The sequence below is a fragment of the Bos mutus genome, chromosome 20, assembly GCF_027580195.1.
Source record: "Bos mutus isolate GX-2022 chromosome 20, NWIPB_WYAK_1.1, whole genome shotgun sequence".
Lineage (NCBI taxonomy): Eukaryota > Metazoa > Chordata > Mammalia > Artiodactyla > Bovidae > Bos > Bos mutus.
The window spans coordinates 1,209,014-1,221,228 of NC_091636.1; the positions used below are offsets into that span (position 1 = coordinate 1,209,014).

A 12,215-nucleotide genomic window follows, 5' to 3' on the forward strand; every position below is an offset into this window, starting at 1 on the left:
GTTTTAACTGTTGCTTCCTGACCTGCATACAGATTTCTCACAAGGCAGGTCAGGTGGTCAGGTATTCCCATCTCTTTCAGAATTTTCCACAGTTTATTGTGATCCACACCGTCAAAGGCTTTGGCATACATGTAGCTAATTTATGTTGGTATACAGTAAAGACTAACACAACACTGTAAAGCAATGATACTCCAATAAAAAATAATAAATAAAAGTTTAAAATATTTCCAAAATATTAAATTTGAAAGAGACATGAATGAAACATAGGCCTATGTATTCATGTAACTAAGGAGAAAAATGAAGTTCAGATACATTATAGACTACCTAATTTCAGCCAGTCATGATTGGACCAGGTTAGAATGGTATCTTCCCGAGTTCTGAGTTGAAAAATCTTTGTCAAATGAAAAGGAAAATCAGGTTTCATTTATTCAAGAACTTGGGGGGTGATGACAAATGAAGGAGTATCTGGCTAATTCAGGCCCCAAGTGCATTTGCTAGGCTATACTGTGAGCAACACAAAGGTATCACTGTTGTCAGTCTTTGAACCCAGATCAATCCTTAACTTAGTGCAGCCTATCTCAGTCACAAATAGAAGCCTGCAAAGGAAATTGAGAAGGGAAAAGCAGGGAGGTGTGGCATCCCAACACCTAAGGAGACTCAGGGAGAGCTATCAACTGTCAATTGTTGAGTGAGGGCTGAAAAATGGATTTTGCAAGATAGTACTCACTGGTCATGTTGAGAAGAGCCATTTCACTGGAGTGGTGAGACCAAAACCTAAAGTGGGGAAAAAAAAAAAAAAGAACAAAGAATAAGAAAATTAAGATAATGAGTGTAGGCTTTTTTTCCCAGGAATTTTACCAAGGGAAGCAAATAATGAGGTGGTAAGCTGACTGAGCTCGACTTGTTCCTTGTTTAGTGGCTCAGTTGTGTCTGACTCTTTGCGACCCCATGGACTGTAGCCCACCAGGCTCCTTGTCCATGGGCTTTCCCAGGCAAGAATACTGGAGTGGATTTTCATCTCATTTTCCAGGGGAATCCTCCCAACCCAGGGACTGAACCCAGGTCTCCTGCTTGGCAGACAGATTATTTATCAGTGAAACACCAGGGAAGCCCAACGAGGTCAAGGAAGGTTAGCATTATTTTTCAGATGGAAGTCATTACAGCATGTTTACTTGTTGATAGGGAAGATCCAACAGAGGGGGAAAAAATTGATGATGAAGAAGAAAGCACATATGGCCAAGTCCTCGAGTAAGCAAGAAAAAAAATGGGCTCAAAAGCATAACTTGATCTGTACTACAGTTGCTAATGGATTCAGAAGTGCTCACTAAATGTTGGCTATTATTATTCCTGATTGCTCAAAATTTTGAATAGGCATCAGGTTTAAAAAATATAAAATAATTGTTTAAAGACACACGCAAGAGCTTGGACTTTAGCAGACTTGTTCAGTCGCCCAGTCATGTCTGTTTGCGACCCCAAGGACCGCAGCCCACCAGGCCCTCCTGTTCCTCACCACCTCCTGCAGTTTGCCCAAGTTCAGGCCCATTGCATTGGTAATGCCATCCAGCCATCTCATCCTCCCGCCTTCTATCTTTCCTAGCATCAGGGACTTGTCAAATGAGTCGGCTGTTCACCTCAGGTGACCAAAAACTACTGGAGCTTCAGCTTCAGTAACTGTCCTTCCAATGAGTATTCAAGGTTGATTTCCCTTAAGATTGACTGGTTTGATCTCCTTGCTGCCCAAGGGACTCTCAGGAGTCTTCTCCAGCAGCACAGCAGGCTGCATTAATTCAAATTCTAGTCCTACCACTTGTCTAAGGTATCTTTCTTCTTGGGACTTGTTTTCCTCTGTAGAACCTCATAGGGCTTCCCAGGTGGCGCTAGAGGGAAAGAACCTGGCGGCCAATGCAGGAGACAGAAGAGACCGGGTTCCATCCCTGGGTCGGGAAGATCCCCTGGAGGAGGGCACTGGCAATCCACTCCAGTGTTCTTGCCTGGAGCATCCCATGGACAGAAGAGCCTGATGTGCTATACAGTTCATAGAGTCGCAGAGTCTTACACGACTGAGTCGATTAGCACGCACCCACCTCATAAGGCTGTTGGCGGGCTTAAATGTGATAAACTGTGTAAAATTAACTGGCACTCTGTCTTATAAACCTAACTGTGATTCTGTCTATGATGCTTTTAGGCAGTGTCACACTCAGTGAAATTTCTGGAACCCTAAAATAGCTACCACAAGGCATAGCCTTCAGGATGCACACCGGCCAACGGGCCGTTAAGCCAGCACACGAGGGAATTCCCCCGCCGCCTCGCCTTCGAGTGACACTATCCCTCCAGAAAGCACTGTCTCTAGGGAAAACGAAGACCAAAAAACCCCCAAAACATCCAGAAAACCAACCGTGAGTAAGGCTGACGCGACACACAGCTACGTTTGAGCCTGCGCCAAACCCGCCGTAGCTGGGGCGTGGCACTGTCTTGGACGTTCCTTCCCCTTTTTTCCCTTAACGCGACGCTAGGGCGGAAAGTATCGCGTGACGTGAGTTCTCGCGGGAATTGCATTCAAAAAGCCCTGGCGCTTACCCGAGCTCTTGGTGAGTGAATGGGCTGGTGATTGTGCGCTGTCGCCGTGGAGTTAACGTCGGGAATCTGAGCGCGGAGAGCTGCAGCAGCAGGGAAAAGGGTGAGGAGAGAAAGGTAGGGGCCAGGGGCCCGGAGGGAGGTGCGTATGAAGGGGGAAGCGCCGGGGCGGCGTAGAGAAGGGCTCCTGGGGAGAGGAGGGCAGGGCCTAGGAATACTTGGGGCCTGGGTCTCCGCCCAGGCTTTTAGCTGGAGCAGCTGCTTCGGCAGAACTCAGCCCTTACAGACCAAATTCCTAGCCGGCCCTAATATTCCGCTGGGCCGCTACGACTGCCCCCGGGAATTCTGCGTAAATACGGAAAGTCGGGTCCGTTGCCTGGGTCTGGGGGATAACGAACACTGGATCTGCGCTGGCTGTATGTCGGCCGGCTGTATGACACATGTGGCAGTCCGATTCGAGAAAGGCTACAAATGTAATTAAAATACACACTGGATTTTAAAGACTACACTCTGGTTGATAATATGACGACTACATGTTGAAATGATAATCTTTCGGATATATTGCGTTAAATAACGCATTGTTAAAGTGAATTTCACCACTATTTACTTTATAAAATGAACGTGGAACCTAGAAAATTGAAAATCAACGTGTCTTGTTCGCACTGTTTTTCTACTGGACAGCGCTGCTCAGACAGTTTCGTGTAGGATTCCGCTCTAGCTGCTTTTTACCCATTGCTGGTTTAATCTTAAACAAAAACCCTATTGTAACTGACCTTGGTTTATGGATGACTAAACAAGACATTGGAGAAATTGTTCAAGTTGATGCTGCCGGTCAGTACGGAAGGTGGGGTGACAACTCAAGCAATCTGATCCCCTGAGCTTCCTGTCTGCTACATGCTTTTTTCAAAGTGGTTAGGAGCACCAGGCTATGGAACGAAATCCTGTTCCCATCTCACTTAGCCACTGAGTTATCAGTGTTACCACCTGATAACCCTGGGCAAGTTACTTAACCTTTCTGTGCCTCTGTTACTTAACCTTTCAGTTTGCATCTGTGTAAAATGAGGGGTTGTTGTTCAGTCGCCAAGTAGGGTCTGACTCTTTGAGACCCCATGGAGTGCCTGCAGGCTGGCATGCTGCAGTCCATGGTTTGGGGGGAGGGGTAACCCTTTTATCTCATAGGGTTGTTGAGAGGATTCAATAAAATAATGTTTCAGTTCAGTTCAGTCACTCAGTTCATCTGACTCTTTGCAGCCCCATGGACTGCAGCACACCAGGCCTCCCTGTCCATTGCCAGCTCCCGGAGTTTACTCAAACTCATGTCCATTGAGTCGATGATGCCATCCAACAATCTCATCCTCTGTCGTCCCTTTCTCCTCCTGCCTTCAATCATTCCCAGCATCAGGGTGTTTTCAAATGAGTCAGTTCTTCGCATCAGATGGCCAAACTATTGGAGTTTCAGCCTCAGCAACAGCCCTTCCAATGAATATTCAGGACTGATTTCCTTTAAGATGGACTGGTTGGATCTCCTTGCTGTCCAGGGGACTCTCAAGGGTCTTCTCCAACACCACAGTTCAAATGAATCAATTCTTCAGCACTCAGCTTTCTTTATAGTCCAACTCTCACATCCATACATGACTACTGGAAAACCGTAGCTTTGACTAGATGGACCTTTGTTGGCAAAGTACTGCTTTTTAATATGCTGTCTAGGTTGGTCATAACTTTTCCTCCAAGGAGCAAGCATCTTTTAATTTCATGGCTGCAGTCACTATCTGCAGTGATTTTGGAGCCCCCCAAAATAAAGTCTGACACTGTTTCCACTGTTTCCCCATCTATTTGCCATGAAGTGATGGGACCAGATGCCATGATCTTCGTTTTCTGAATGTTGAGTTTTAAACCAGTGTTTTCACCCTCCTCTTTCCCTTTCATCAAGAGGCTCTTTAGTTCTTCTTCGCTTTCTGCCATAAATGTGGTGTCATCTGCATATCTGAGGTTATTGATATTTCTCCTGGCAATCTTGATTCCAGCTTGTGCTTCATCCAGTCCAGCATTTCTATGATGTACTCTGCATATAAGTTAAATAAGCATGGTGATAATATACAGACTTGACATACTCCTTTCCCTATTTGGAACCAGTCTGTTGTTCCACGTCCAGTTCTAACTGTTGCTTCCTGACCTGCGTACAGATTTCTCAAGAAGCAGGTCACATGGACTGGTATTCCCATCTCTTTAAGAATTTTCCAGAGTTTGCAGTAATAATGTTTGCAAAGCATCGAGTGCGGTATCTGGTACATATTAGCTATAGTTTTTATTCAACCCTGGCTACCTTTCTCTGCAGATTGATAGGTTACTCTTAGATGTTCATTACACCTGTTGAAAAGTCACTTCCTCAGAGAAATCTTTCTTGTCCTTATTCCCTCTGACCCTGCCCCCACGCCACCACCCAGATTGAGACTGCTGCCCTGAGTTATAGGTTCAGATAGCACCATACACCTCTCCTTCTTGCACTTAACACACTTGTAACTTTACATTATCAGTTATTTGATTTAACATCTTTCCAGTAATAGACTGTAAAATTCAAGAAGGCAGGCATATGGTCTGGTTTGAGGATCACATTGTATCCTCAGCAACAGCACAGTACCTGACACATAATAGGAATTCCAGCAAATCTTTAGAGTGAATGAGAGCTAATTTTGTGGCTGTCTTGGACATTGATGGCTGGGATATCTTGAGGCTAGTCCCATATTTTCTTCAGTAAATATTGATGCCAATAGTACATAGCTCAGGCCCATTAAGAGAATTAAATCTGATAGTGCATTTGAAGCTCTTCTGCCTGGCAAATGGTAAATCCTTAGCAAATACAAATTATTATTAACAGCTCAACAATTAATGGCTGGCTCCATCATGTACGAGCTTTGGAGAGGTCTTGCATTTTAGAGCAGTGATAGCCAGTCCTGGATAACATAGGATTCTTTTTTTTTTTTTTTTTTACCCCCCCTTCTAAAACCCTATATTTCCTCCTCCATCTTCATAGTTTACCTTCCTAATTTACTGATAAATTGAAGCAGAAGGGCACTCATGCAGACTCTGAACACTGTGTCTACATACTTATCAGTGTCTGTGTCTGTACCCATATACTTTCCTTTAATTCAGATGAAACATTCATGTACCTGCCCAGAAATCAGACCCTGCACATTCATTACTCCGTAGTTCTCCATGTCTTCTATATCATTAGTTTTTCTTTGCTTGATCTCTTCTTTGTTATACAAGCTTGCTGTTGTTTTTTCTTAAAGAGTTTTTCATCTTAAAAAAAAAAGACCCTAGTGCATCTCCAGCTACTGCTCCATTTATCTGCTCTTTGCAGCAAAACTGTGCTTGCTATCCACTGTTCTACCATTCTCTCCAATTAATTCCAGTCAGGCTTTTGCCCCAGTCTCCCCATCACAACTATTCTTGGGGTCATCTTCTAGTTGACCTCCGTGAATTTAAATCCAATGGCCAGTTCTCAGTGTTCACCTTATTTGATTTAGCATTTGGTGCAGTTTATCATCTACCTCCTTAATACATGTTTGTTTATTGAGTTCTAAGACAGCACGTGCTCTTCCTTTTCCTCCTAGCTCACTGATCGTGCTTGAGTATCCTTTGCTGTCTTCTTTTCCACCTCATAACAGGGCTCCATCCTTTGTCCTCTTCTCTTTAATTATGCTTGTACTTTGATGAACACAGAACTAAAAAATTTATGCTGCTGCTAAGTCACTTCAGTCGTGTCCGACTCTGTGTGACCCCATAGACAGCAGCCCACCAGGCTTCCCCGTCCCTGGGATTCTCCAGGCAAGAACACTGGAGTGGATTGCCATTTCCTTCTCCAATGAATGAAAGTGAAAAGTGAAAGTGAAGTCGCTCAGTTGTGTTCAACTCTTAGCGATCCCATGGACTGGAGCCTACCAGGCTCCTCCATCCATGGGATTTTCCAGGCAAGAGTACTGGAGTGGGGTGCTATTGCCTTCTCCGAGCCCCTGACATGTCTCCATATTAATTCAGGTAACATTGTGAATTACTGAGCATGGACAACACAGTACTATAGATGAACTGTGGGAGATTTAAGAAAAACTGTGTTTGTGCTCATGTTATATTGTTTCTGTCCAACATTATTTATATTCTTGTAGTGAGGACATATAAACATAAAAAAAGGTGAAGTACTCAGTCTCTTAATACACATAACAAGTGTCAAGAGTGGAACAACCATAATTTCTGGGGAGGTAAAGGCGGGAGAAATGACAGAAGAGACCAACTTGAGCCAGATATTGAATGATGGATTTAGAGGAGAGCAGAAGGCAATTTACCAATTAGCATGATCTAAGAAGGGTATAAAAAGAGCTATACTGGAGAATTTCTATTGGGGAGTAGAGGGTTAAAGGGTTAAAAAGTCAAGCTGAAGCCATATTATAAAACTGTAATGCCAGCTTTAGCAGTCTGGGCTTCATTCAACTAAAAGTTATTGGCAAATCTATTCTACTAGTTGCTCAGCCAGAAGCTTTGGAGGCCTTTTAAAATTCTCTTTCATACATCCCACATTCCATTTGTCAAAAAATCATTTTGGTTCTGCCTTCAGAATATGTGTTAAATCTCATCACCTTCTGTGGCAGCCACTCTGGTAGGACTGGCCATCTCACCTGATCTTTCTGCTTTCAACTTGCTTCCCTCCCAACTATTCAGCGTATCAGCCAAAATGATCCTTTTAAACGTATCTGTCTCTACTCCAAACTTTGCAGTGACTTCCCATTTCACCCAGAGTAGAAGCCAAAGTTTTTGTTTACAATGGCCTGAATCGAGGCAAATTGAAAGTGGTCAAACAGGAGATGGCAAGAGTGAACGTCAACATTCTAGGAATCAGCGAACTAAAATGGACTGGAATGGGTGAATTTAACTCAGATGACCATTATATCTAACTGTGGGCAGGAATCCCTTAGAAGAAATGGAGTGGCCATCATGGTCAACAGAAGAGTCCAAAATGCAGTACTTGGATGCAATCTCAAAAACGACAGAATGATCTCTGTTCGTTTCCAAGGCAAACCATTCAATATCACAGTAATCCAAGCCTATGCCCCAACCAGTAACGCTGAAGAAGCTGAAGTTGAACGGTTCTATGAAGATCTACAAGACCTTTTAGAACTAACACCCCAAAATGATGCCCTTTTCATTATAGGGGACTGGAATGCAAAAGTAGGAAGTCAAGAAACACCTGGAGTAACAGGCAAATTTGGCCTTGGAGTACAGAATGAAGCAGGGCAAAGGCTAAGAGAGTTTTGCCAAGAGAATGCACTGGTCATAACAGACACCCTCTTCCAACAACACAAGAGAAGACTCTACACATGGATATCACCAGATGGTCAACACTGAAATCAGATTGATTATATTCTTTGCAGCCAAAGATGGAGAAGCTCTATACAGTCAGCAAAAACAAGACTGGGAGCTGACTGTGGCTCAGATCATGAACTCCTTATTGCCAAATTCAGACTTAAATTGAAGAAAGTAGGGAAAACCACTAGACCATTCAGGTATGACCTAAATCCCTTATGATTATACAGTGGAAGTGAGAAATAGATTTAAGGGACTACATCGGATAGATTGCCTGATGAACTATGGACTGAGGTTCGTGACACTGTACAGGAGACAGGGATCAAGGCCATCCCAATGGAAAAGAAATGCATAAAAGCAAAATGGCTGTCTGGGGAGGCCTTGCAAATAGCTGTGAAAAGAAGAGAAGTGAAAAGCAAAGGAGAAAAGGAAAGATATAAGCATCTGAATGCAGAGTTCCAAAGAATAGCAAGAAGAGATAAGAAAGCCTTCCTCAGCGATTAATGCAAAGAAATAGAGGAAAACAACAGAATGGGGTAGACTAGAGATCTCTTCAAGAAAATTAGAGATACCAAGGGAACATTTCATGCAAAGATGGGCTCGATAAAGGACAGAAATGATATGGACCTAACAGAAGCAGAAGATATTCAGAAGAGGTGGCAAGAATACACAGAAGAACTGTACAAAAAAGATCTTCATGACCAAGATAATCACGATGGTGTGATCACTCACCTAGAGCCAGACATCCTGGAATGTGAAGTCAAGTGGGCCTTAGAAAGCATCACTATGAACAAAGCTACTGGAGGTGATGGAATTCCAGTTGAGCTATTTCAAATCCTGAAAGATGATGCTGTGAAAGTGCTGCACACAATATGTCAGCAAATTTGGAAAACTCAGCAGTGGCCACAGGACTGGAAAATGTCAGTTTTCATTCCAGTCCCAAAGAAAGGAAATGCCAAAGAATGCTCAAACTACTGCACAATTGCACTCATCTCACACGCTAGTAAAGTAACACTCAAAATTCTCCAAGCCAGGCTTCAGCAATACGTGAACCATGAACTTCCAGATGTTCAAGCTGGTTTTAGAAAAGGCAGAGGAACCAGAGATCAAATTGCCAACATCTGCTGGATCATCAAAAAAGCAAGAGAGTTCCAGAAAAACATCTATTTCTGCTTTATTGACTATGTCAAAGCCTTTGACTGTGTGGATTACAATAAACTGTGGAAAATTCTGAAAGAGATAGGAATACCAGACCACCTGACCTGCCTTCTGAGAAACCTGTATGCAGATCAGGAAGCAACAGTTAGAACTGGACATGGAACAACAGACTGGTTCCAAATAGGAAAAGGAGTACATCAAGGCTGTATATTGTCACCCTGCTTATTTAACTTCTATGCAGAGTACATCATGAGAAACACTGGAGCGGAAGAAGCACAAGCTGGAATCAAGATTGCCAGGAGAAATATCAATAACCTCAGATATGCAGATGACACCACCCTTATGGTAGAAAGTGAAGAGGAACTAAAAAGCCTCTTGATGAAGGTGAAAGAGGAGAGTGAAAAAGTTGGCTTAAAGCTCAGCATTCAAAAAACGAAGATCATGGCATCTGGTCCCATCACTTCATGGGAAATAGATGGGGAGACAGTGGAAACAGTGTCAGACTTTATTTTGGGGGGCTCCAAAATCACTGCAGATGGTGACTGCAGCCATGAAATTAAAAGACGCTTACTCCTTGGGAGAAAATTTATGACCAACCTAGATAGCATATTGAAAAGTAGAGACATTACGAACAAAGGTCCATCTAGTCAAGGCTTTTTCCATTGGTCATGTATGGATGTGAGAGTTGGACTGTGAAGAAAGCTGAGCACCGAAGAATTGATGCTTTTGAACTGTGGTGTTGGAGAGTACTCCTGAGAGTCCCTTGGACTGCAAGGAGATCCAACCAGTCCATTCTGAAGGAGATCAGCCCTGGGATTTCTTTGGAAGGAATGATGCTGAAGCTGAAACTCCAGTACTTTGGCCACCTCATGTGAAGAGTTGACTCATTGGAAACGACTCTGATGCTGGGAGGGATTGGGGGCAGGAGGAAAAGGGGGCAACAGAGAATGAGATGGCTGGATGGCATCACTGACTCGATGGACGTGAGTTTGAGTGAACTCCAGGTGTTGGTGATGGACAGGGAGGCCTGGAATGCTGCGATTCAGGGGGTCGCGAGTCAGACACGACTGAGCGACTGAACTGAACTGAACTGAGGAGCCTGGAACCAGTGGGGAAGGATGATGAGTGAGGTTGAGCTCTATATTAAATGTTTAAGTCTTTGCTTGAAACTCTAGAATGAGGTTGTTCTTTAATTACTCTAAACATGGTGTCTGTTTTGCTTGTGTTCTTATGAATAACTAGCAAAATGCTAGTGAGTCTGTTTTCAATAAAGTACATTTAATGTGGCAGATTTAATGTGTTCAGGAAGTTAACACTGTTGTGAACACTTGTGGACATGCTAGTCCTTACCTTATCAATCTTATTCAGAGGTACCTTTTTATAGTTAAATAGAAGATATGCTACTATAAAGTTTGTTGATTTCTTTTACTGTTCTCTTAACTTGGTTACCTGTATAGTGATATAATTATGAGATCATCCTACCGTAGCATTTAAGGAAGCTTAGCACACAACTGAATAGTTTCCTAATACTGCATTCCTTAGAAGCAAAATTAAATTGTATTCATCTTTTTTTTTTCTTTTTGTTCTATTTCATTTGTTCTCAAATTGGGTAACAAAGTAGTCAGACCTTACTCTTATAACAGTAATGCAAATTTGACCATTTAAAAGTCAAAGAGAAAATCTTTAATACTGTGTTTTCATGTGGCAGTGATATTGAATGTATACATACACACACAACACATTTGTATCTTTTATTAGTGACATGAAGTTTTTTGTTTAAGTTTAGATACTTTTATTTCTTCTATTTACAGTAGACAGGAAAAAAATCATGGAGTCAGATGTAATAGCAGATCTTCGATGCAAACTCAAAGAGACTGAAGAAGAGCGATGGAAAGCTGCACAGTATGGTTTACAACTAGTGGAGAGCCAGAATGAACTGCAGAATCAACTGGATAAATGCCGCAATGAAATGATGACCCTGACTGAGGTAGGACACTAGACTCCTGTTCACCGGTTTGTGCTTAGCCACTGAAGATTGCTGTTGTCCAGCAGTCATTAATATTACTAATTTAATATTTTTGTTTTCTGAAAATTTTAGGTCTAATTCCCACCCATCTACAGGGAAATGAACTAAATGAATCTCTAATATTTTTTTTTTTCTGACTCTGTGTTCTGAGTTTGAAAAATATGTTCTTTTTCTTTACTTCATATTGAATTTTAGACTTTGGTTTGTCTTGATGCTACACCAACTCCTTAGTTCTGTCCTAAGTCTAGATTTCGTAGTCCGTTGCCCACTAATGGTCATCTCAGACTTAACATAAACAGAATAGTTGATTCCTTGCCCACTAACCAAACATGCTCTTGCAGAATTCTTTACCTTACTTAGTAACTATAAAAACATTTATCCAGTTACTTGAGCCAAACATCTACAAGTTTTACTCAATATCTTTCTGTCCGTATTTCTCATATTTAATCCACTAGTAAGCTCTAAAAACTTGACCTACAGAACATCTGCTGCTCTTGTTCAGACCACCATCATCTCTCCCCTGGACTGTTATCATAGCCTCCTGATTAGGTTTCCTGTCTCCCAGATTGCCATTCACACCGTTCACTCTTTACATGTCAGCCAGATGGTCATTGAGGAGCATATAAAAGGTCATGTCACAGCTCTGCTGAGAGCACGGAGCAGCTTTCCGTTTTATTTACCACAAAAACTGAGTTCCCTACCTGGGTTTGTAGATTTCCATGTAGTCTAACCGCTTTCAACGTTTGACCTCATCTTATGAATTACTTTCCCTTGTTCTTAGCTATACTAGTCCTGCCTTACGGGCTCCACAGGAGCTCTTGCCTCTTTCTGAGTTATTTGTCCCCCACTCTCATGAGAGACATGACATGAGAGAGAGGAATTTTTTGTCTCTTGCTCACAGCTGCATCCCTAATATCTGACATGCTTTTATTAAAAGAATGAATAAATCAGTTTTACTTAGAAAATGCTCAGTAATGTATTTAAACTTTGATCTCCAAATTTAAACATAGCAGTTAAAAAAACTAATGACCACCCTTATTGTTAATTTTTTCCTTTTAAACCTAATTTTATCTTATTTTTTTTAAAGCTTGTTGAGGTTTGA

General features: G+C 42.2%; 1 protein-coding gene and 1 long non-coding RNA gene across 7 annotated transcripts in view; one reads left to right on the forward strand and one right to left on the reverse strand.

Moving 5' to 3' along the window:
* Positions 1 to 2,483, reverse strand: part of LOC138984236 (uncharacterized) — a 264,839-nt gene extending 262,356 nt beyond the window's left edge. Inside the window, exons 1-2 of the long non-coding RNA XR_011461505.1 lie at positions 2,396 to 2,483; positions 728 to 774 (exon numbers count right to left, since the gene is read on the reverse strand). This is a non-coding gene — a long non-coding RNA (uncharacterized lncRNA). The remainder of the gene's footprint in view (positions 1 to 727; positions 775 to 2,395) is intronic.
* A 52-nt stretch (positions 2,484 to 2,535) lies between these two features.
* The window catches only part of SPDL1 (spindle apparatus coiled-coil protein 1), a 33,201-nt gene continuing 23,521 nt past the window's right edge, over positions 2,536 to 12,215 (forward strand). For 3 of the 6 annotated variants that reach the window (XM_070357387.1, XM_070357388.1, XM_070357384.1), the window contains exons 1-2: positions 2,536 to 2,691; positions 10,899 to 11,074. In XM_070357387.1, coding sequence (XP_070213488.1) covers positions 10,916 to 11,074 — 159 coding nt within the window. In that variant the 5' untranslated portion in view covers positions 2,536 to 2,691; positions 10,899 to 10,915. The remainder of the gene's footprint in view (positions 2,692 to 10,898; positions 11,075 to 12,215) is intronic. The other 3 variants (XM_070357385.1, XM_005888159.2, XM_070357386.1) reach the window with 3 other exon arrangements.